This window comes from Cryptotermes secundus, unplaced genomic scaffold, assembly GCF_002891405.2.
Source record: "Cryptotermes secundus unplaced genomic scaffold, Csec_1.0 scaffold516, whole genome shotgun sequence".
Classification (NCBI taxonomy): Eukaryota; Metazoa; Arthropoda; class Insecta; order Blattodea; family Kalotermitidae; genus Cryptotermes; species Cryptotermes secundus.
In genome coordinates this window covers 550,810-576,625 of record NW_019745084.1, presented here as the reverse complement: position 1 = coordinate 576,625, position 25,816 = coordinate 550,810, and the positions used below count along the sequence as shown (strand labels likewise).

The 25,816-nt window shown below is 45.7% G+C and overlaps 1 protein-coding gene across 3 annotated transcripts in view; it reads right to left on the bottom strand.

Annotated features, from left to right (window-relative positions):
• Window positions 1-25,816, bottom strand: part of LOC111874893 (alpha-mannosidase 2) — a 393,048-nt gene that overhangs the window by 25,520 nt on the left and 341,712 nt on the right. For all 3 annotated transcript variants that reach the window (XM_023870753.2, XM_023870755.2, XM_023870754.2), the window contains one exon: window positions 10,602-10,735. In XM_023870753.2, the coding sequence (XP_023726521.1) occupies window positions 10,602-10,735 (134 nt within the window). The remainder of the gene's footprint in view (window positions 1-10,601; window positions 10,736-25,816) is intronic.

Sequence of the window (25,816 nt, the reverse complement as noted above, 5' to 3'; positions counted from 1 at the left end):
CAGAACTGGGAATGTGCAGACACTGGTAGCTTATTGACAGAACTGGGAATGTGCAGACACTGGTAGCTTATTGACAGAACTGGGAATGTGCAGACACTGGTAGCTTACTGACAGAACCGGGAATGTGCAGACACTGGTAGCTTATTGATAGAACTGGGAACGTGCAGACACTGGTAGCTTAGAGAGATAGGAGGGGATGGTATGGATTGGATTGATCTGGCTCAGGATAGGGACCAGTGGATGGTTCTTGTGAACACGGTAAAGAACCTTCGGGCTCCATAAAATGCTGGGAAATTCTTGAGTAGCTGCAGATTTTGCTTCTCCTCAAGAAGGGCTCAGCTTCAAAAGTAAGTACGGCTTTCCTTAGCAGAACAGCATTACAGTGAGCAGCAGTCCTCCATCACAACAGTCTGTACACCTGATGATGGCCGGTTAGGCCGAAACATGTACAGACAGTAAAGAGAAAACGAGAGAATATTAACCGATGTTGGAACGCAAAGTCAGATCTACACAGCGCAAGAGGATGCTGCAATTTCATATTACCGAACTTTCTACCTATCAGCACAATCCCCGATGTGGTCTCTTGTCCTGTCTGCTTCGAGGGGCACGAGGATACTGCGCTCTGGAAACTACGTACTCGTACCTCCAAACTCACCCTCACTCTGTCGTGTGGGTGCCAGCTCCCCACACAGGAACACAGAGGGCACGTGATCAACACACGGCCTTACGCTTATTCAAATTACGAACCTGAAAGTTACGCTCCAAGCTTCAACTGCCCGATACTCTCTCACATACAACGAAACTTGCGAGAATTTACCACGCAGTTTTAACAGAACCCGCCAACTAATTAAGTGATTCGCTAATTATCCAAACGAATAAATGAACTACTAAGAGTGCCGACAGTTTCGACTGCCAGTTAACCAAATAAATTTGTATCTAATAAATGAATAACTAACTAAACAACGGGCTGACTGAATATGTAACTGAATTCAATACGTGCAAATCCGAGTAACAGGCCTGGCCTAAAGTTGTAGTCACAGCTCAGACGGTTAGCCGCCGGCTTCCCTCCGCGTCGGCCCGGGTTCGAGCCCAGGTCAGGTCATGTGGGATTTGCGGTGGACAACATGGTACCGGGGAAGGTTTCTTCCGAGCACTTCCGTATCCCATACCAATTCTCATTGCACAAGCAACAGAGGGCCGCGCCAAAGCTTAGGTGGTTAGTCGCCGTCTTCCCTCCGCGTCGGCTCGGGTTAGGTCATGTTGGATTTGTGGTGGGTCAAGTGGCACTGGGGCATGAGAAAAAAACCAAGCGACTAAGTGACAAACAACAGGACTGGCTGACACTTCATTTTCCATCAACGTGGTGCAGTGTGCACTGAGGAGGGGTAGTTGCGACTTCATGACGCGCGGGGAACTACCGAGACAGATCGTGAAACAGAAACACGTGCCACGAACGAGCGTGATGACTGACCGGCATACAACAAACATAATTAAAGCCTTCCGTCTCATTTCAAGATAGCATGAAAGATCAGCGCTGGTATGGCAAACGATACCACCATTCCTTGTCCATCATCTTAATTTACGGTTTATCAAAATTCGCAGACGGGTCCCACAAAGAAAGAAAAAAGAACCGCCGGCCACATACGGTTGGCGGGCCACCGGATTCCGACTCCTGGTACAGACAGAAAAGCGTGATCCGACTTCAGATGTCCACATAATCTTTTGTGCACACACAGTGTGTGCAGGTACTGTTAGGACTGTGTTCATTAAAAATACAAGACGCGAATTATTTTCAAAATTTCACTCTTTCATTCAAAATCATTCTGAATCGATACATGAAAAGTTTTCGAAAACAGTCACTATACTCCTTTTGTGGAATGGCATTTAAAACTGCGGTATATTCCCTTTGGATGTCCTGGATGGTGTCGTGACGGTCTTTCATCGCCAACTTAACTTTTGGAACAACCAGAAATCTGCTGGAGCCAAATCTGGCGAATACGGAGGATGATCAAGGACTGTGATCCCTTTTCTGGCCACTGCACGCTGCACTCTGCCGCTTTGTGAGAGGCTTATATTGAAAACACCATGTCTCGTCACCAGTAACAATCGATTTTGTAAATTTTGTATCACTTTGGGCCGATCGTAACATGTTTCTTGCAGTGTTCCACTCTGGCATGTTTTTCATCGTCTGACAGCGCGTGCGGTACAAACCGCGCACAGACCTTCCGTTTGCCCAAATCCTTGGTCAAAATTTGGTGCACAGTTACGAATTGTTTAAGTGTTCAATAAACCCGACTACCAATCCAAACACTGTTTACAGTCATTTACCACGGGACAGTATTTTCAGTATATATCAGTATACACGACTTTGTTTAACCATCTACTGCGTGACATGTTGACAGTGTTTTATCCAGTAAATGCTCTCCGCAGAATTAACATGTGCGACATATTCTTAAAACACACAGAAACTGGTGCCCTCTCGTGGAGGGACAACGCGTCCAAAGGCCCGACTGACAGACAGACCCTTACCCTGTGTAGGGGTGTAAAGGAATACGGAAAAAGGAGGGAAATTAATAGCCAGACAGCGAATAATGAGACTTCTCGTTGCGAGTTATACTAGTGAAGTTCTCAAATAAAAATGTCGTATGCATTTCTTGGTTCTCTGCTGTGACGTCACGTATACCCAGCAGGGCACGGCACGATGATGTTAAAATTCTATTTTTCGTTATCTGCCTCCAACCATTTGACTTCAGAGTTGACACTGACAAAAGGTGCACTCAAATTGTCAGCTCTGCCATGAAGACGCCATCAATTTCCCCAAAAATACATAAACACGTGACAGCACAAACACAAGTGTGACGCTGTGTAACGTTGCATTAACGTCAGCACTTACACACACCAATGCAAACATTTTCCGCCTGAGAACTGCATCAACAGCGTCGCTGAAAAATCGAAGGAATACGTGATGCGCAAGAAAGCAGGGCTGTAGTGATTTCACAGGCCTGATGACAAGCCTGTTCGGCGTTCGACTGTCAACAGGACACCAGCTGGGGCAGGATATTACTGTGGCATGCAATCGCGTTGCTGGGCAACGACCGCAAAATAAGAGACTATGAAATGCCCGTTTCTAGGCAGGTACAGAGGAATGTTTTCTGTGCGGTCCGTGCCGGGGTGTTACAATCGAGATAATCAGTGACAGTCAGTGATGTGGAGAGTATAGACTTGGTGAGTGACTTAGAGGGCTGTTGTTAGTAGAATCTGGTAGCTGAGACACGGGGTTAGTTCGGAAACCCAGAGTAAGGGGAACGTCCGCCGCTGGAGCTGTTACCAAGCAACGGCAGTGGAGACTGTAACACAGACTGAGAACACTAGTCTGTGTGTGACTGTTTTTTGTAAACTGTAGTTACGAGTTGTGTGTGTTAAAGTGTTCAATAAATCCAATTACCTATCCAAAACCCGTCTATAATCACTCATACACGTGACAATACGAAACACGGAATCCTATTCATGTAACCGGGAGCAGGCAATGCGGAATTTTATCCAGGCATGTTTTGATGGTGACTCGACTTAATATCTGCAGTAAGCAAGCACTAGCTCTCCCTCACTCACACACAAGCGCACGCAGATAAGCTCAGTGAAAATCCCTGGCCTCAGCTTCCAGCTTCTCACTTCTCACAACGNCAGTAAGCAAGCACTAGCTCTCCCTCACTCACACACAAGCGCACGCTGGCCTCAGCTTCCAGCTTCTCACTTCTCACAACTGTAACTCTCAACTGACTCAACCACAACTCAAAGTCAAAGTTACTTTATGACTGGCAGAGTATCCAATTAATTAATTTTGGAGTCAAGACCCTCGAGACCCACGACCAGTATTTTTTCAACTGAACCCTTGCGGTAATAGTCCTTGTGTAACATCCTCTCTGACGAGATGTTTGTCTCTTATAAATATGCTTGGCCTTCCGTCAAGTGTGCATATCGCACATAGAGCGTGTTATTGAAAATTCTTCCTTTTGCACTATATACATGTCCTCTGTCACTACAGGCTTTACAGAGCGGATCATGTCTAACTTAATATCTTACGCTACAACGGTAGGTGAGTCACTTGAACGGTCGTAAGCTTGACCACCGCCAAGTTTAAGACTCTTCGTGTATATTTTATATGTCTGGCTTCACCTTGTCCTATACCGCTGACATGTTCATACTCGTGATTCTGTAAGACCTGACTGTTGCCTGCATAAGTTTGTTATATGATCGTATACAGGGGGAAGGCTGAAAACCGTGTGCAAACCGTTGACCGGTGTGCGCCTAGCAAAACTGCCATTGGTGCGGAGAACCTTGCTTTGCTGGCGCTGCTGCTGCTAATTCACAGGCGGAACAAGCATAAGTCATGACTGAGCTAATCAGTGCCTTATGGAGAATAGTTTAATGTAAGCGCTTAAACGCTCACTTTTGAATAGGGAATAGATTCTAATAAATGTTCTGAAGGCCTTGGCTTTAGTCATTTCTGTGTGGAGTCTCCATGTAATCCTCTTATCGAAGATTAGACCGAGATACTTTGCATTCAGTGTAAGATGAGCCTCGGTTGGGCCTAAGTCTATGAAAAAAGGAGATGGCCCAACCAAAATTCGAGTCGACACTGGTCTGGAAGAACTGACGGAAAATATGAAATCCCTCGGTCAGAATGGACGGTGTCCCGACCAAAAGGAGCTGCGCTTTGCCAACCCGCTCGGTACCAGTAACAGAGTTCTGCAGATCAGGCAGCCATCCGTTCCACTATCGTGAGGCACCATTTCAGGCACTGTCACTGTCTGCATTGCGACTGCGCAGTAGCGCACCCATCGCCAAGTTTCTGTTATTTATAATTATTTGGATTAAAATCTTATTAATGTCTAATATTTAAAATCTTGAACTGATATGGTTTGTGTCCCTGTGCTTTTCTGGCCCTCATTTTCGACTTGTTATGGCTCTGCAATTATGTTATGGGTACCATATACATAAATAAATAACACCTCATTCCATCCGAGGGAACACAAATTACCGGCAAGAACTGGGTACACAGACTCCTTATGTTGCCCTCAACGCAAGTAACAAAAGGAAGGAACTGAACACTACAGTAACATAGCACTAAACGACCGGTACAAGAAAGGTGACATATTGGGCTGCGCCATAGCCCAAACGCTTAGTCGCTGGCTTCCCACCGCGGCGGCCCGGGTTCGATCCTGGGTCTGGTCAAGTGGGATTTGTGGTGGACAAAGTGGCGCTGGGGCAGGTTTTCTCCGAGTACTTCGGTTTCCCCTGCCAATCTTCATTCCACCAACTGCTCCACAATCACCCTCACCTATCATCTGGGGCTGGTACAATAGGCCAGAAGTGGCCGCAGTACAAGGGACTTAGTCCCAGCGCACTAGCATTAAAAAAGGGTGACATATTGAACTTGCATAATCAACTGAAACATAAGCAAAGTAATGAGGAAAATAACACACCAAAAATGGGTTACATTCACCTAGACGGGAAACTACATATGTAAAATTACAAAACTCTTTAAGGATGCTAACCTAAAGGTAACATTTAAGACAAACACCACCCTAGGCAAACTATTACGTAATACTAGCACAACGAAAACACATGATCGGGCACAACCTTAACAACATGATACAAAGAGCATACAGGAAACATAAGGTTTAACAGAGAAGAGCTCGGCCTCTGCCCAGCACATATTGGGCAACGGAAATGTTCGAATGTGCTAGAAAAGGCTATATCATGAATATAAAGGGAATTACCACATTTATCAATTTAAACAACTTAATGAATTAACAGAAGAGTATAAGAGCACAAAACAAAAAGACAACCAGAAACAGTATTGCGACATGACACGGGAGCAGGCCCATAGGAGCGTCACAGGGAAATGGGTGTAAATATGCCACACAGCATATAACAGAACAGTGCCTCAAAACAACAAAAAGGAAACAATCTTATGCCTTCTGAAGACGGTCAGCTGACAGAAACATCTACAAATTTAATCACGCTGGACGGTGTTATTAATTATTCGCTAATTTAGTTTACTGCTGTGCCGGCCACAATGAACAGAGTTAAGGTAAAAGGCAGAGCTATCCCTGTAATAGGCCGTGAAGACCCATACGGTTGTGAGACGTCGAGGCTCTCACATTTTCTCTAGACAATCGGCTCACAGAAGGCGGTGAGGTGGCCAGCATTACGCGCCGGCCGCCCTTTACCCCCAGGAAGATTCATGGTACTCATTTCTGTTACAGGCTCAGTCGACCCCAGGGCCACAGTCCGGTTGGAAGGATTAGGTCAATTTAAAACAAAATTCAAAACCGCGACCTTCCGGCTTGTAGCATAGTGCCTCAATCAACTACGCTACCGCGTGCCCCTTTTTGAAAAATGATTTGAAATCATCTGTGTTCCTGATGTAGCATTCAGTGCGAAACCTGCACGAGTGAACGCACGGTGAGTTTGGTGCATAATCACCACCACTGACGGCGTAATGGAGAGACGTTGTGTACAACAAATGCAGAAACAAGTGTAAGGACGCATACGTTACGCATTCGTTCCAAAAAAGTCATTCTGCAATAACGACACGTATTATCAATTTATGGTACATTATGAATTAAGTGCAAAAGCGTATAAGTGGACGAATAATGGTCCAGGAAATGGAGAATGAACAATGGACGGTGCTACTGCATTAACTACAGAAAAACCAAAGAATAAATGAACAATACAATGAATGCGCGTATTGTTCAGAAACACGCAAAGGGTTAATTCCGAACTGGCAATTGTCAAAACTGTCAGACTTCGTTTTGGCCAACACATGGCCCTCATAGTCCTCATTCTACATAAAGCTACACCCGAATTCTACAAAATGGGCTCTTCATAGGTACAATTCATTTCACAGCATAATGTAGCTTGTTTCTCCAGGAGTAAAAGCAGTTGTAGCGTGAAGCTGACCACGCATCTCCACCTACTGCCAAGCGCTTCACTTCTGCACCCGTATGGTCCTTCACGGCGTGGCATTTAAGCAGAAACTCACTTTACTCTATGCATATTCGCTGCATATTTATAGAAATACAAACAAAACCTGTGTAACACACGTTGATAATTCAACGGGAAGTGCCACCATTCGTTACATATGCTTTCTCGGACGTACCTATATGTTACCGACAGATACGTCGAGGCCGACGTTTACCGCCATCTCCCACAAATAACCTGCAAAACAGTCACTAGCAAACAGTCTTTCATACAGTATGCTACACTGCACATATAGGCTTATACGCACATCACAGTTATGAAATAAAACAAGACTACTCGCTCGTTCGTGGCCTATTACATAACTTACCTTCATGAAACGTGTTAACGCAGCCCGAAGCTGCAAAATGACAATGATAAGCCTCATGTTTACAAAAATCTGTTCATACATAGGATTATTTTATGCTTCTACGCAGCGTTTAAAATTTATTTATTTTTTAAATTCGCTTACTGGGGGCTGGAATCCAACTGGGTCCACTCCGCACGGCGGCCACTGATTGGCCTATTGTAGCCTGCCCCGGGTGATTATGATGATGGAGAATTTGGTGGAATGAAGATTGGCAGGGGAAACCGAAGTACTCGGAGAAAACCAATCCCAGCGCCACTTTGTCCACCACAAATCCCACTTGACCAGACCCGGGACCGAACCCGGGCCGCCGCGGTGGGAAGCCAGCGATTAACAGCTTATATCAGCAAGACCAGACGTAGTGCGCTCCGTAATGCATTATGCAACTTTTCAGAGGCGTTCTTTGCAGATTATTAAGCTTCCTAGCGGCCGGTATATGAATCTGAAGAAACCCGAAACTGTTCTGGACGAAACACTTCAAGAGCACAGCGATCCGCAATCGAATGTAAACAAATCACGTGAACCCGTTTGGGGCAGGCGGTAGTGTAGGTGGTTGAGGCGCTAGAAACCAAAAGGTCGTGTGTCCCACTCCTGACGTCACTGGAATTTTCAATTTACCTAATCCTTCCGGCCTCAGTAGTCTAGGGTAACGTGACTCAAGGTACGAGGGTTCAAACCTGGCGGAGGTCGTGGAATTTTTAAGGGTGGAAAAATTCAGGGAACAAGTCTTCCGGGAGGGACTTTAAGCCGTGGGTCCCGTGTCGCAGATTTACGGCACGTAAAAGATCCTCATGTCTCTAGGAGACCTCTGAGCAAAATTAGGCAACAATTTCCCGCCGAAGTAGTTTCCAATGCCTCTGGTAGATGGGGGAAGTATCAGGTACCGACGGCCGACCTCGTTGGCTGAACGGGTCTGATAGCACGCCCCAGTACCGGTAGACAGTAGAAATTAAAGGGAACGCACAATGGACCAATAACTGGTCTAAGTGCATGGGGAAACCCACCCCCTCTAATAATAATAATAATAATAATAATAATAATAATGACCCTGGGGTCGACTCGGCCTCTAGCAGAAATGAGTACATGGAATCTTCCTAGGGGGTAAAGGGCGGCCGGCGCGTAAGGCTGACAACCTCACCGCCATCTTTGACCCGAATATCTAGAATATGTGGGAGCCTCGACGTCTCACATCCCTATGGGCCTCCATGGCCTGGTAGGGCTCACTGAGGATAACCACGAAAGATCTCAGTGGGAGAGTCCGTGCCTGGCCAAGATTCGAAATGGACACCCACCGAACACAAGCGTTACAACTTGAGCTGCAGCATGGGTGTATGACGGGTGTACATATATACAGAATGCGTGAGAAATCCCTGACGGTTTTGGGACTGCAACAACCACTTTTCCCCTTGCGGCGCTCCCATACCAACACTCGTCGTGTTGACTGCTCTTCGGCGTTTAGATGAGATAGAGCGCTAGGTCAGTGCAACACTACGTTGTGACCGCAGAACGGAGACAATTACAGCTACATTGCGTGGTTTCAAGCACGCGACGCACAGAGCCGCAATAGCCTACTATCAGAATAACATCATGAAGGATTATGTAGTACACAGAAGGCCAAGGACGTCCGCTTTCAGTGCGTACACCAGACAATGCGGAGAGAGTGAGAGAAGTAGCCGCAAGTCAGCTCGGCGATAAGTTCTTGCACTTGGTGTAAAGACAGTATAGCGTTCCGGACATTGCGCAAAAAACATTTGCGTTACAATCCCCACAAAATCCAAGCTACCTAGGAACTTAGTGAGCAGGCGAATCGATTTCAGTTTGGAATCGGTTCTCGGACTTGATCAACAACAATCGCGACACTGTGAACTCACGGCAGATGTGACTCAGTTCCAAGTGTCATATTCTGTGAATGAACAAAATTGTCAGTTTTGGGGCAAAAACAACCCGCGTGAACTCCACCAGTGCCCTCTGTATAATGCGAAAATGACAGCGTGGTGTGCAATTTCTTCTGGTGACATTACTGATCCCTATTTCTTTGAGGACAAGGTGGTACGAACTGCTAACAGACTAAGCTGAGCGGTACACGGCCATTCTGCTAAATATTTCTACGAAACGAGTCAAATCTCCGTCAGCTGAATTTCTCTGTGGTTCCAATCAGACGCGACAACTGCTCACTCAGCACGGATTCCCATGGCAGTTATCAGGGAGATGTTTCCAGGCCCCGAGGCTACAGGGTCAACGCACGCTCGGCTTCCCTGTCTCTTTTCCCCTGCGACAGATCCTATGCCGGTTCTGGCATGACACCTGCTGGTCCCTCTGCACAGACCCTTGCCCTCACCTCTCTGCTGACTTCCCATGTGGCCCACTCTCTCTCCTTTTCTGTTCTTATATAGCTGGGTATTTTCGACTGATGGATCAGTCTGCAGCCACCTTCTCATGCTGGTTCCTCATTAGCGGATTTCTCTGCCTGAAGATGGAGGCGATACGTCCCTCCTAAACTTTAGTTCACACAAGATCTACAAGCCACATCCAAGAAGGCGGCATTCTTCGTAGTCACCGCCGTGGACACCTTAGATCTTACACATTCCTCGTTTCGGGAACATCAACCGGCCCCGGCCGCTCGTCTGATCGGCTTTCTTCGTGATTATGTCAAGACACGGCCTAGCAGTACTGATGAGTCCAAACAGCGAATTCGGGAGCGCATTCAGGAAAACCCTCATGAAATCCTACAACGCTTTACGGCATTCATGTCATCTCAACTCCCGGAGTGTGTTGAACAACAAGATCGCCCTGAAGGTGTTGTATTCGAGCAACAATGCTTAAAACAAATTATCGATGGAAATGCATGGAATATCTGTGCCAGTAAATTTGCTCGCTTGGCTTTGACAAGTTATTTCACTTAAAAAAAACCGCCTGGTGTTTATGGCACATTCTGGATAATTACTCTTTACAAAGCAGGCTCGTTACTATTTGTACCATAAGTTTTAGCATCATTCTCGATTCGTATAACTGTTAGAATAAAGTATGCTTATTTCCATAAACAGCATTAACCGACTAGTCTTCGTAATACAGGCGCAGTGTGTTCTCTATGAGGCAGGAAGTAAATTTTTTAATAGTGTTAAGGTTAATTTCTGGCTTCAAGGTTTAATGTTATGTTCGGGCCACTTTCCATCGAGCAAGTTCCCAACAACATGTAAATTGTAGTTCTCACCTTCTATGAGCTGGTCCAGCATGCCGTAGATGTGCGTGGTAGCTTCGTCCGTCATAACCCAGCCACCCGTCATGATCTCCAGACGCCCCTCAGCCAGCAGCTTTCTTACCACCCGCCGTTTGGTAGGGTGCGCGCTGCAACAGTGCACAACAAACGGTTAGGACCCTGCATAAACGAGTAACAGGCTACAGAGTCATGGCAACATCGCAATACTCATTTTATACAAAGAGATCGAACTGTACTTAGCGTCAACGCTCTGGACTTGTATAAAGATGTTATTTCGAATTTCGGACGTAGCACCAACTAAACTCACCAAGATCAACACAGCTTTCCCCCCCCCCCCCATTAAATTCCAGTAAAATACCTCTAATAGGCCACTACCGCTTCCTTTCAAACCATTTCTAATTCACTGTTATTATATTGCCCTACCAATAGAGGCTACACAGCTCCGCCACTGCCTGCATCGCAAAACAAAGCATAACGTACACACCGCTCAATCATCGTGTGCCGCTGCTACTTGGCCTGAACGAGATACGGGCGACTGAGCCACGGCTCTGTAACCTGAAGTGAAAGCTCCATATGCAGTAATCCTTCGTTAATCCGGGTGGATTTCCGTTGCTCTTCCTGAAGTCATTCTTATCAGTTCTTTACAACATAAAAAGGACGCCTTATATGCAGGCCACAAGCATGCATCTCCTGCTAACCCAGTTTTAATCCGTTCCTCAAAATTCTCTTAAAATTCGATGTTGGAGATTACACTTGAAAGATGCCGAACAAATTCACTTTTGGTTGAAATAAGACAAAAATAACTGAAAAGAAGACCTATGCATGTTGCGACCGCTACTTGAGGCGTAAGTTTTTAAATACTGAAGATAAGGTTATCCCTGTAACAGGCCAGAGACGTCGAGGCTCCCACATTTTCTTGACAATCGGCTCACAGATGGCAGTAAATCTGTCAGTCTTATGCGCTGGCCGCCATTTTCCCCCAGGAAGATTCCTGGTTTTCATTTCTATTAGAGACTGAGTCGATCACAGGGCCATAATGCGGCTGGAAAGATTAAGTCAACTGATACCCCCAATGACCTCAGCGGGAATCGAATCCGTGACATTCCGGCTTGTAGCACAGTGCCTCAACTACGCTACCGCGTGCCCCAAGATTTTAAATACTCATTCTAGCAAAAATGTCTCAAACAAAACTTGGAACGAAGAGTGAATTCAGAAGGATCTCTTTGGCTGCAATCGGGTACCTCGAGTTCAGCAGGATTTTGGTACAATTTACACTGGAAGTCCTGGCTAAACTCTGCAGAAGATCATGCCACTCCGTCTGCCACTCCGTCTGCGAACTAGTCCCAGCACATAAACCAGTGAAGAGTTTTTTTTTCTGTTTACATTCGACAAGATAAATCTTGAGAACAATTTCGAATTTCAGCCACAATGTTCGATAAAGAAGCCCGCTTTATTTAAGGTAATAACTGGACCTTTTCACAAAATCATGGGCCGTTAATAAGGATGTATAAACAGAGAGGAAACAGGCTTAATCAATTTACAAAAACACCGGTGGGAATTTTTCTAGTGCGTTTTGATATATGCTTTTCCGCGTTCGTTTTATAGCTCGGACATGTAGTTTGTAACAAGAACATTCCTCGAGTACAAAGGTGCGCGATATTACAGATCTTGACGACAACAACTGTAATTATCCGCGTGTGTCATGATTTGTTAGCATTTTAACCCTTCAGCTGTCAAGCCCCGTCATGAAGTAGAGGCAACAAACATCAAGGCTGAAGGCGCTAAGCGCAAGCGCACACAAAACCATATAATGCTTCCCTCAAATGACACTAAAACCCTTCATGTGAAATGTTATTCTCTCCTCTAAACATCAATATATCACACCCGCTGACAGAAATGTTACACTGAATAACAAACAGCGTAAGTAAGTGGACTGGCCTGCCGTAGAAGCAACAAAATTCTACACTCCCTCAAATTTCGCTGTTACATCTGCCGTTCGCTTTGTAACTTAGAAGAGACGCATTAATAGGACTACATGTCAGATTCTGTACTAACTTACGTTCTCACGGCGGTTGGTATCAAGTGCACCGTCACCCGGTCTGTAAACTTGGCAGGAAGACCGCTTCCACCTTCAGGTTCGAAGAGTAAGCAAAAAGAAGCCGGCACTACCAGGCGACAAGCTGACAAGAATTATGACGAGTTAAGCTTGCCCCGCCTGTTTCTGCTGGTTTAATTCTTCGACTTTGATGACAAAGGCGGTAAGTTCCTCCGAAACACGTGGCATTACAATCCAGGAACCAGGAACTGAGCTGCAGGCGCAACAAGAGTACACTTTGTTTAACGTCGCACTGCTGCGTCCAGTATCAGCATAATTAATAAGTAACGAATTGGAAGGGATGGGTTGTGGGTTTGATGAAAACCACGATAAACCTCATGCAGTGCTCGAGCCCTTCACGCTGCATTATTTAGAATACTTTGGCACGTTGACCCGTTGCTAGGCACCGACCGCCAAATAAGCAACAGCGCAACAGCCGTTACTAACTAATGATTCCGCAAACAAGCATTCTTCCGTGGCAGCAACTGCACTGCAACAGAGGAACGGTGTTTTCTGTGCGGTTCATGCCGAGACGTTATAAGCAGGACAAGTTAGAAGTTGCAGTCAGTGGAGAGATTTAGTTTAGTTCGAGTAATTGTTGCAGGGTTACACGTGTGTTCGTGGCCCTGTCTGCTGCGAACGATGAGTCATTCTTGCGTCTTCCAGTGCCTGAGTATTCGCTGTAGGCTACAGTTCTTTGTAAGTGAACTTGATGTTTCTTATTTGTTAAACCCTTTGGTTAGATATTCATAATAACGAGTAAATGATCATGATACAATATTTTAACAAGGGGAAGTACCAATGTGGGAAAAAGAATTTCTGTACTCCAGAAACTTGAGGGCAACATTCATAGCTTGAGTCACTGTGGTTCTTCCGAAATGTTGGTGGGAGCATACGGTAACAGTCTAGGGCATACGCATACAGGTTTACTCAACATTATATGCATTAAATGTAAAGTCAGTCTAATGGGGAGATTGGGTCTTTTTATCTGTCTGTTCGTCCGCATGTTTCGTCTCCGAAACTAGATCGGACTGGATGAGATTCTACCCTGATACTGCACAATGAGGCGCCTCCGTTGGTTTACAGACTCCTGACTCACTCACTCACCCCATGGAACACAGTCATTCCCGAAAAGCTGACAGTGTGTCCTATTAAAAATTTTCCAACCTTTTGTGGAACCGAATGTTGAAGAAAATCCAATCCACTAATTAATTAACTTCACAGAGCCTAGCTCTCCTTGAGAAGCCGCCAGATGTGCAGCTATTCAGGAACATACCAGCATTTTATGGAACCCGAGGGTTCATTACAATGTTCAGAAGAGCCTTACACTGGTCCCTATCCTGAGCCAGATCAATCCAATCCATACAATCCCATCCTATCTCTCTAAGATCCATTTTAATTAATATCGTCCACCCACCTATACCTTGGTCTTCCTAGTGGTCTGTTTGCTTCTGGCGTTCCCACCAATATCCTATATGCATTCCTCTTCTACCCAATTCGTGCTACATGCCCTGCCCATCTCATCCTTCCTGACTTGATCATTCTAATTACACTTGGAGAAGACTGCAACTTATGACGCTCCTCATTACGTCTGTCGTTTTCCGTGGCTCCTCAGTTTCTTCCTTCTGCGTTAGACACCGCGTCTCGTACCCAAAGCTGTCACCTTCACCACATATTATTACTGTAATCAAATTTAGGTCCGGTATGTGCCCAACTAGTGGTCAGAGTTCCTGGCTACAGATCCAGAGGTCCCGGGTTCGATTCGCTGCGCTACCAGATTTTTTCTGAGAAGTAGAGGGTCTGGAACGGGGTCCACTCAGCCTAGTGAGGATAACTGAGGAGCTATTTCAAGGAAGTAGCGGCTCCGGTCTAGAAAATCGAGATTAACGACCGTGGGGATCTGACCACGCGACACCCTCTATCCGCTAAAGTTGGCACTAACTTCGCCGACAAGCGGCGGTCTCTCGGTAGGCATAGTTCGATTGCGGACTACAGGCCATGAAGTGTTTTTTTTTTGTTTTATGTGCCCATCTTACAGTTTGTTGCGCCTTGCCGGCACAACGCGCAACACCTGAGCCGATCGCCTTGCAGTGTCGCGTTCCTTCGTTGTGCATGGGCAGACGAGATTGTTGAGTTGGCTTCATTTCTCCCCGTGGAGAAACTGTTTTAACAACTGGCCCATGTGCAGGCCGCCTTACTACAACATTTATAGTTGTTTTATTACATGCATTGAAACCACCGTCAGTCGACAAAATTTACAGTCTGACAGATTTTAATTAATTTCATTTTATCTTTGCTTTAATAAGATGATTTAACCTCAATTCTATTCCAGCGCCTACGCCCATATACGCTGACGCGCCTATAAACTCACTAACATGTGACACATGTCCACTGCTAGGCAACGGCTCGTAAAGAAAACGTTCCCGAAGAGACAGATTCCTGGTAAACCCGTTGCTAGGCAATGCAGTGTTTTCCGTGAGGTCAGCCACGAGGCTATTTAGCAGTGAGTGACTCCATCTCCAGCAGTTCACTTTAGTAGACAGTTGGAATGCTGGATCAGCGTAGTGGGGTCAGAAGTCGAGTGTGTCCAGTCGAAGATAGTGATCCGTGAAATGTTGTAACAAGTTGTATAAAGGTCCAATAAATTCCATCATCAAATCCAAAACCCGTTTTATACGTCACGCACACACCTCGTATCGGCCGGTCTCGAATATCACACGTTATGCCGCTCTTGCACGCTGCCTAATATATCGGTAGGATATGACGTAATAGCAGTGCATTACTACCTCCGCTATTATCTCAATACGGAAATTATGCAAATGGAACAGAGAGAGTCCAGCAATAAATACTTCGTGTTTAGCTAATATACCTTGTGTGGCCACGTGATCGTACATCATATCGCGCATAACTCCGGGTTTCCGCGCCTGCGCAATAGCTCGGAGTGCTCAGCAGACACTAGCGTGTCCTGGACGTTAAAACTAGCGGGGAGGAAATATACAGAGAACACAGCTCTATGATTTGATAACTAGTATCGCCTGTGATGTGATTCCGTGTGGTCTGGTAGATATCGACGTTCTGGTGGATCACGCTGTCTCCATCTTAAGGGTAGTTACAGTCAAAGCCAAAGTTATGTTACGACTGACGGTCAGTCAGCCACTTTTCTCTTGGTGTCAAGCACACATCTGGGGGCCAAAACCAGATTTTTGTTACTGTCAGACAGTTGAGGTTTTGTTGATGTTGGGCGCCCTCTCTGACGAGAGGACGGGTCTGTTGTTTACAACTGCTGCTGGTCCTCGCCAGCGCAGTCATTCTCGGGTCCGAGTCACGCGGAACTCATAGATTCGAGACTCTCACAGCCTGGAGGGCCAGGTCCCTGTATATCCCCCAGGAACAGGGTGGCCCAGTTATACCCCCGGGCACTGGGTTCCCTTTTTGTCGCCTCGTTCGACTTGTAGACCTATGATGGAGGTATTCGAACCCGCCTCATCGCGGGGGTTAGAGACAGCAGAGTAGGCGGGAGCAGAGAGAGTGGCACGGACATCTCCTCCCCGCCCTTATGATGTGCGACTGGAGCCCTGAGCGAACCAATCGGAGGAAGGAGGCCTTATAAGGCCCGGTTTTGCCACACGGCACACTCCATCAGACTGTACTCTATTCACTTACATAGCGGTGAGAATTCCAAACCTCACACAACTGTGTTTCTTTATACAGGGCTGCTTTCACAGGGGTGAATATGGAGTTCATATCCCGGGATACAACGCCGTGTAGCCCTCTGAAAGCGAAACACGCTACAATACTAATCACGGGGCTTTAAAGGGTTATGTCAAAAGTACCACTTTCTTCAACATAAAAATAACTATACATTCTGCCCACACGGTGTATGTATGTATACCATAAGGTTCTAAGAATAATTATTCATTTTTTGAACAGCATTACGCAACGGGCCTTCGTAACGCCAAGTTTTCTGTGACGAAGGAACTGATTTCTTTTAGATAAATTTCAGGCTTCCAAGGGCCACAGCTTTCGCAGAGCTGCGAACTCCAACCGCGGCCCACAGGTCAGGTGGTTTGCTTTCTCACGATGCCTCGAGGGGAACGCGACTCGGCTACGGTGGATCAAAGTGTTCACAAATAACTTTGTCTAGGTGCAAGTTCAATTAACGACGAGGAATGTCTGGAATGCCTATTATAATAAGTTGGCAAAGCGCTGAGCCGACCCGGGATGTTGCAAGAAAGATCGAATGTTCTAAACATCGGAACAAAAGAGGTACAGTCCAAGTCGTAAAACTGAAAAGCAGTGAGTGGGTCGGATTTCAGGTGCTCACAGCGGTGGTCACGAAAAGTTCTTAGTCCGCTGAAAGTCGACCACCGTTTTGGAGGAACATGTCGCCTCCATCTCCAGTGTCGAAGAATAAGCAAAGCGAGGAATCAACTTGAAACAGAGCTCTGGCGACACGTTCCTCCGATAGACTACATGCAGGAGAAACATCACTCGATGTTTCCTTCGCAAGCTAGCCACCTACAGCACATTTACTTAATACTCTAAAATGATGTAACTGCAAGGAAGCATAATAACCCTAATAAAAAGTGTTCCTCCGAAACGTCCGATGATTCAACGGACTATACGTCGTTATATCCCAGAAGACAGAATTCTTCACGAAGTGCGTCCTTTTAAATATCATCAACATGAATTAAACTTAAGCCGGGACGCCTCGGTAGGTATAGCGACTGGTTATGGGCTGGACGTGAGGAGCCGGGATAGCTCGGTCGGTATAGCGACTGGCTATGGGCTGGACGTGAGGAGCCGAGATAGCTCGGTCGGCACAGCGACTGGCTATGGCCTGGATGAATGAGGGGTCAGAGTTCGAGTGCCGGCAGGGGCAAGAATTTTCTTCGGTTCTGAGGCCCATTCAGTCTCCTATCCAATGGGTAAGGGGGGCTCTTTCACCGGGGTAATGCGGTCGTAGCGTGAAGCTGACCACCAACTTTCAACTAGAGCCGACGGGAGGAAAATGTGGATCTATAAATCAACTTCCCCATACACCTTTGTGATGTAGTACTTAATCAGTTAACACAAGAAAAACTTTTACCTTATCTAATTGTTTCCAGTGCTCAAGTAACTTTACAATTCACAACCACAAAATGGCGCTGCCAATCCTCAGAAGTTAATTTCAAGAACTGAAATACAGAGCCTAAATTCTGAGTGTCCCCTACAAGTCTACATGCTCAGGCTTTTCTGTTTCTGGTTTACTCTCCAAGGTCTGCTTTAGCGTTTAGTTTTATGGTCAGACCTTTAAGGTTGGCATAGCGCAGTCGGTATAGCGACTGGCTACGGGCTGGATGACTAGGTTGGAGTTCGAGTCCCGGTGGGGGCAAGAATATTCACTTCACCATGTCGTCCAGACCGGCTGTGGGCTCCACCAAGACTCTTATCCAATGGGTACCAGGGCCTTCATCACCGGGGATAAAGCGGCCGGGGCGTGAAGCTGATCACTCACATTCAACTAGTGTCGAGGTCTAGAAAACGTGGATCTATATATCCACTCCGCCATACGCCTTCCTGGCGTAGTGTTCAATTAGATAAGCACAGGGACACTTTTACCTTTTACCTCTCAGGTTGGCCGAGCAAACGTGACGGACAACATGGCGGTACATTGTAAGATTACTCGAGCTCTCCAGTAATCATATGCAGCATGATTTGCTTGGAGCAGCTGCAATATCACGTGTCTTTTTTTCTTCTTCTTTTTCCTTGGCACTACTGCCGCAGTGGGCCTAGGCCTACCACTGTGAACTTCTCCATTCACTTCGGTTTTTCTAGATCTTACACATTCGGTAGGACTCCTTGGGCGATATCACGTGTCTACTCCACAGAATTTGATATCACGGTAATTAACTTGCCTGGTTGCGTCACGCAACATTCCACTGTTAACACAGAAAAGTCGTGTTGCGCCGGACAAGGAATTACCCATACATACGAAGGAAACATCACTTAGCGCTTGGTAGTTCTGAATCTTACCGAAAGTGTAAAAAAAGGTAAACGTGTATTCCTGTAACAGACCGTGGAGGCCCACAGAGTTGTAAGACGTCGAGGCTCCAACGTTTTCTAGACAATCGGCTCACAGATGGCGGCGAGGTTGTCAGCCTTACTCCTCCACACATTTTCATGTTTTACTGCTTAAATGCTTAATTAATTAGGCACAGAATCTTTATTTCTAGGAGACGGGATAGCGCAGTCGGTACAGCGACTGGCTAAGGGCTGGACGACAGAGGGGTCGGAGTTCGAGCTCCTGTAGGATCAAGTGCTTTCTCTTCTCCACGTAGTCCAAGACCAGTTCTGGGGCCCACCTAACCTCCAATTCAACGGGTACCGGGGACTCTTGATATAAGTTCTTTCCTTGGTGACTGCTTGAAAATTGAGACGCGCACGTTCCACCGAAACAACGGTGATCTACCGGACTACACGGTGTCACATGCCAGAGTTACTTCCTTCCAGCAATACGCTGAAGCTCTGGCAAAAAGAGCCCGCAACAATGACAACACTACGCCGAAAATTACCGGTCGAAATAAAAAACTTTGTCAGTTGCTGTTTCAGCACACACTTACGCAGGTAATCCAGTAGACAGGAGTGTAGGAAGCGACAGGAGGTATAACCTCATTACGCGGCGAGTAAGCGAGCCCAAAGGGCGCGGTGCTTGATGCAATTAAAGACTTACGTGATCTAATAAACAGTTGACGCATGCGCCTTGCTTTCCGGGACTTCCTGCCAGAACATCGCATAGCACGGGCCAGATGGCAATGCCCCACAAATCTCATTTATGGGCACAGGAATGTGGAAGATCAACTTCACGTTCCAGCCAGCTTTATACAGATATTTATAATAATGACACGTGTGACTCAACACTGGGTTTGTATTGACAACTGAATTTATTGGACGTTTATAACTCGTAATTACAAATATCTGTAACAGACTCACTGATTTAAGCATTACAACTACAGCACACAGTAAGTCTTCTGTTTTTTCACTAGTCGTTGCTAGGTATCGGCTGATAACAATACAACTCAAAACTGGTAACTGCCCACTCCGACCTCCAATTGTTCCTGCTTTCGGGCCCCGTAAACTAATTTATGTTTGTTCAAAGTTTATGAGTACGTGAATTTGGTCTCCCCTTCGACGAGAAGAGGGGTTTGTCTGAGCAGACATCCCATCTGTTGCGCCGTAGTTTCGCGCACTCACACAGCGACAACATACAGGCTTTATCACTTTACTATACAGAACAATTCTTGCAGGACTCCTGCCAATGCAGGCGCAAGAAAACTGCTTCCCATATTCCTCTATTGTTGCAAGCATCCGGTACCGCGGAAACGTGTTTGTTTGCAGAGCCGTCACTTAGCAATGAACGCCTACATGTCATAATATATAAAGCCCCAACGACAAGATCATAAAAATGGGAGACACTTAAATACCTATGTAACCAACAGAAATACCAGAACAAAATGACATTACACTTTGAAGACAGTAACTGAGGCCCATGGCACCGACAACTGCAGTAGATCTGTAGATATCCCTCCCAGCATCACATGACACGTCTTTAATCAACTCCTGCTGCTTCCCAAATCTTCTACATGCGTCTTCAATAGACTTCATAAATAATGCAGCCTATAACAGAGCACTTAACCTCTTAACTGAAACATTAAAGTTAGTGCACTTCAAGAAAACAGACACTTATTATTAATTCAGGTCCTAAAAGCGAAACGATGTGACGTCAGAGCCTCCTCTATATTCATCGCAGTGGCGTTGTATGGTGATAAGGCTCATATATACGAAATACGTAGTTTATATACACTAAAACGTGTATGTGTGTGTTTAGCAATGAAACGTCGGTTGGTACAACCATACCAAAGCCATGGAGAAGAGAGCTTCTTGAGAAACCTCAACTTATCAAGAAATTCAACGCCGTTTACGGACATGAATGTTTTCATGCAGGGCCCTGGCTAGAAGGTGGGACAGATAGGGATAACATTAAACCAGACACTTGATCCTGGAGACGAAACTGAAGCGGTCCAATGGCGTAGAGGAACCCGAAGGTGGACAGAGATCGCGTTATGCATTAAAGACGTACACGGCCTCGTGGCAACTATCAGGTTGGCTGGACGGAAACAAGCGCGAAACATGATTCTACAGGCATACTAGTGTGCTACTTTTCCTACTACTAATTTCCTCTGTTTAATCCTAATTCCTTTCCACTACTACATTACAGCAAATAATGCGTGAAGATCGACGGTTAACGCTATATGCCACGCATAACACGCATCAATAGTCAATCGAGAACCGTGTCTTTTATGTTGTATACTACACTTGATACGTTCACATCAAAATGCAACATGTATGCACAGAAGAGATATGGCACACACAAACAAAAATCTGCTCGCTAGTTCGTGGCATATTGTGTAACTTACAACAATGAAACGTAGAAACGCTTGAAAACTTATTGATGTGACAAGACGAAATTTCGTAGTGTGAATGATACATCTCACGCTCAAGAAACTTATATTGTAGCATGTAGACCAGTTGCTAGGTAATGCCCGCAAAATACACGCACGCAACAATAAAAGAGCTGTTTTTTCTGTGCGGCCAGGGCCGAGGGGTCATATGCAGGAAAAGGTTTAGAGCTTACGTCAGTTCTGAGACGGTAACCAGTCGGCAATGGCGAGAATGCGGAAGCTGAAGAACCTCCATGTTAAAAGCCGTTACCAGGAAATGACTAGTGAAGACACAGAAGACTATGTGTTTTGCTGTTACAGTGCTCTTCAGAGTGTGTAAACAGTGAGGCTCTTATAGTCACTTGTAGTCTACAGTCATGTGTATGACTATATACAGGGTGTCCCAGGAGGAATTGACCAAACTTCGGGAGGGTGTTCCTTATGTTAAAGTATGCCGATATAACCCAAAACACCTATGTCCAAAGTTGAACGGTTACGGAGATAATGGCCAGAGAAGTGTCAAACTTTGACCGGCGTTGCACACTTGTTGATTACAAAATACATATTAAAACTGGCAGGAATATGTGGATTCTGTAATGTTAATAATGTACGTAACATCAAACTAACTTGTGAGTGACATGAAGCCATAAAATTGAAGTACAAAATACTCGCTCGCCATGTCATAATTGTCCTTAGGGTTTCCAAGCACTATACATGACACATGAATGGCAAGCGCTGACGTAACTTGGCTGACTGCGCGTTCTGATAAAGCCAACTACATAAGTACGGCTAGGGTGAATCACGGCACTCAAGGACAAACATAGATAAGGCCTCTCAGCTGATAGGTATAGTCCGTAGACCCGCTAGAAGACCACACTTTTCTCGGGCCATTATCTCCGTAACCGTACAACTTTGGACATAGGTGTTTTGGGTTATATCGGCATACTTTAACATAAGGAACACCCTCCCGAAGTTTGGTCCATTCCTCCTGGGACAGCCTGTATATAAGAACTAAAGAACAGCTAAGCTGTCGCCTCATCACAAGGATTTCCCTTAGAAGAAACTTATGGCTAACGAAATACTGGAAGTAGCAATTTCTTACTTGACACATTCCTCAAGAACTGTTATTCCATGCATGAAGATAGATGTACATGTAAAAGGTAAAGCTATCCATGCATTATTCTGCGGATGCCCATAGGGTTGTGAGACATCGAGGCTCCCACATTTTCTAGAGAATCGGCTCACATGCGCCGGCCGCCCTTTACCGCCAGGAAGATTCCTGGTACTCATTTCTGTTAGAGACCAAGTTGACCCCAGGGCCATAGTGCGGCTGGAAGCATTAGGTCAATTGAAAAAATCCAATGACCTCACCAGGAAGCGAACCCCACGACCTTCCGGCTTGTAGTACAGTGCCTCAAGCAAATACGCTACCGCGTGCCCCCGCGGTGTCTTGTATACACTTCAGAGATACTGGACTCGCCGGGTCTTGTAGACACTTCAAAGCTTCGAACTGAAGTTGCCTGTAAGCGAAGACGCATGCCCTAAACAAGGGGAGAGAACGTAAATGAGGGCAGACAAGGATCTCCTAAGTAAGTTTTGGACTTCGAACCTACTTCACACAGGGTACTTGGACTTAGGAACAGGAAGTTATTGAGTGCTCAGGTCTAGTGGATACAAGTCCTGCTTTGTATCCAGGATTTCACAGGCTCCAATTAAGATCCGCAGACGCAACAATGGTACAGCAACAGAGGAACAGTATTTTCTGCGCGGTCCGTGACTAGATATTACAAGCAGGATAATTAATGAGAATTAGTGCAGTGCAGGGAAGTGAAGAGTTAGTTACTTAGAGAACTGCTGAGGTTCAGTCGTTGTGAGCTGTTGCTGTGAGAAGCTGGTAACTGAGGCTTGGGGATAGTCCGGGAACCCAGAGTAAGGGGAACGTCTGTCGTTGGAAGCCGTTGTCAGGCAACGATTTGTGAAGACAAAGCAGACTTAGAAGGCTTTATACGTGCTATAGCAGTAACCAATTCAAACCCCGTCTATAGCCACTCATACACGTGATAGTATATAAAGCAGTGAAAATTAATTTGAAATTTTAATTTATTGTTACAAAATGAATAAACATTGAGTGCCATTTGATTCAATATATATTTCATTTTAAATAATACATCAATAGGGTGTTGCCCCTCGCTGCGCACGCGCTGTCCCAACCGTGCCCGCAAGTTTCCCAGTGCTCGTCTCGCCATGTTTTCTGATATTTTAAAAGTGTGAATCATTTTCTGACATTTCATAGGATTGATCATGTTCTAATCGAGGGGGAACAGACAGGAAGAGCATGTAGAAAGTATGGGTGCTGTGTGTGTACGATATTTTGGTATGAAAGTCTGAAGGAAAGGGGCCACTAGGAAGGCCCAGACGCAAATGGGAGGATATTAAAATGAATGTTAAAGAAATAAGATGAGGAAGAAGTGGACGGACTCAGGTGGCTCAGAATACGGACCACTGGCGGGACTCTCGTGAACCAGGCAACGAACCCTTGGGCTACCAAACAAAACCGCGAAATTTATTGAGTAGCTGATTAACCACTGGTTTGTCATGAGGTACATTGTTCCATGGAGTTATCTAGTTTATATAGGGCTCTTTTGAAAGGAGATCGGCATACTGAAAGGCTACTTCGTACACAGGAAAAAACAGACATTGCAGAGACGCGGTAACAACCACGCCCCAGTGGAATTCGAACCTAGGATCCCAGGGCTCGATGGACGGAAGAGTGCTCACGTCTCAGAGCGCGTGGCCACAAGCAGCAAACTCATTATACAAGGAGTAAGAGATCAGAGTTTCTATCTTAGCAGTCCAAAACGGAATGACGGAATACGTAATGATGCAGCACAGATGACTCGTGTGATTAATGAATAATGAATTGCAAGGGATGTGGAAGGAAGCGATCGTGGCTAGATGTACTATCCCCGGGATTTATCTTGAGGGACAGGCTGTGTGCGTGTCGAAATTCGAACGGGGCACCTCCCGGAAAGTCAAAAGCCCTTGAGCCGACCTGCTTGGTACAATGAAAGCAACACAGCCGCGCCTTTAGTCACGACTGACTGAGCCTTCCGTCCAGGTGGAGTCAGTCTCAACTGTCCAGCGTCTCTCTTCAGCACAACACAACACCCATCTGCCTTGCTACAGGCTGTGCCTTTCGTAGACCCATTCTTTACGTTTACAAATAATAACTGAACACTTGACTTTGACTTTGACTGATTAATCCTGAAACAATCAATTTTCTACCCGTCTTTCGCTGTGAAAATTACCCAACGGCCAGGCGTCATTGCTCATATCTGAAGGTTGCTGCGCGGTTTGGCAACGCTGTCGGTCTAGACTACAAAGCGTCAAATGGTAGTGTGATTGAAGAGTAATGAATTGGGAAGATATCTGAAAGGAAACACATTCGGTATAGTGACTGGCTACGGGCTGGACGGCCGAGAGCTAGGAGTTACAGGTCCGGTAGAGTAAGATTTCTCCCCATTCCACGTAGTTCAAACTGGTTCTGGGGCCCACCCAGGCTCCTATCCAATGGGTACTGGCGACTTTGTACTCGAAAGTAAAGCGGCCGAGGCGTGAAGCTGACGAGTCATTTCCAAACTAATGCCGAGGTCAGGAATACGTGGATCTATATATCAAACTCCTCCATACATCTTCATGACGTACTGAATAAATAGGACAACCTTATCTTACCTTTACTACCCTCAGTATCTGTCTGTAGTGACTGAGGATAACCATAAAAATCCTCACCGAAAGAAAATCGGTGTTCAGAGCGAGATTCGAACTCAGAGGCTCCCGAATACAAGTTTCAGAACGTTGTTGCCATGACTGTTGCTCCTGCTGTGATATTACATGATCGTAGTTCTGTTTTTGGAAACATTTATTTTCCGAAACCTACTTACTGATGCCATGCATTTTTGTATGATTCTAAGTTTACGTCCAGTATGGGCAGACATTTGTTCAATAAATTTGGGTTCCCGATGAGTTCATTTCATTTTTCAGTTCACCTATTCCTTCCAGCAGCATTATGGCCTCCGGGCGACTCAGCCTCTAAGAGAAATGAGTACCAGGAATCTTCCTGGGGGTAAAGTGGTGCAGGAGTGTAAGGCTGACAACCCCACAGCCATCTGTGAGCCGAGTGTCTAGAAAACTTACTTTTTAATATTTTTATTATTTCACTCTCTGAATGTTATCAGAACTAGAAAATACACATATCTTTGGTGCTAGGGATTTGATTGATTTGGCATAATTTTCCGCGAGGAGTTACATAGATATAATTAATAATTCAACCATGACGTCGAATGGACAATGCGAACAACTGTCGGGGAATTCCCCCCATATTCCTTTAAACCTCCTCTTGTTTGCTTCAGTAAGCTAAAGGCGCTCGTGTCTATGCAGACGCCATGGAAACGTTCCCTTTGTACGGTAGGGATGGCGACTTTCAAGGTTATCCCCTCCAGCACGAGTCAACCAACCCAAAGCGATTGTTGCTAGCGAAGGTTATCACTAGAGACATTCCTGTAAACAGATTGGCTAGGCGACTGGAGGGGAATACAGATAAGTCGCTGGAGGGGAAAATTGTAACATCTGGAAGG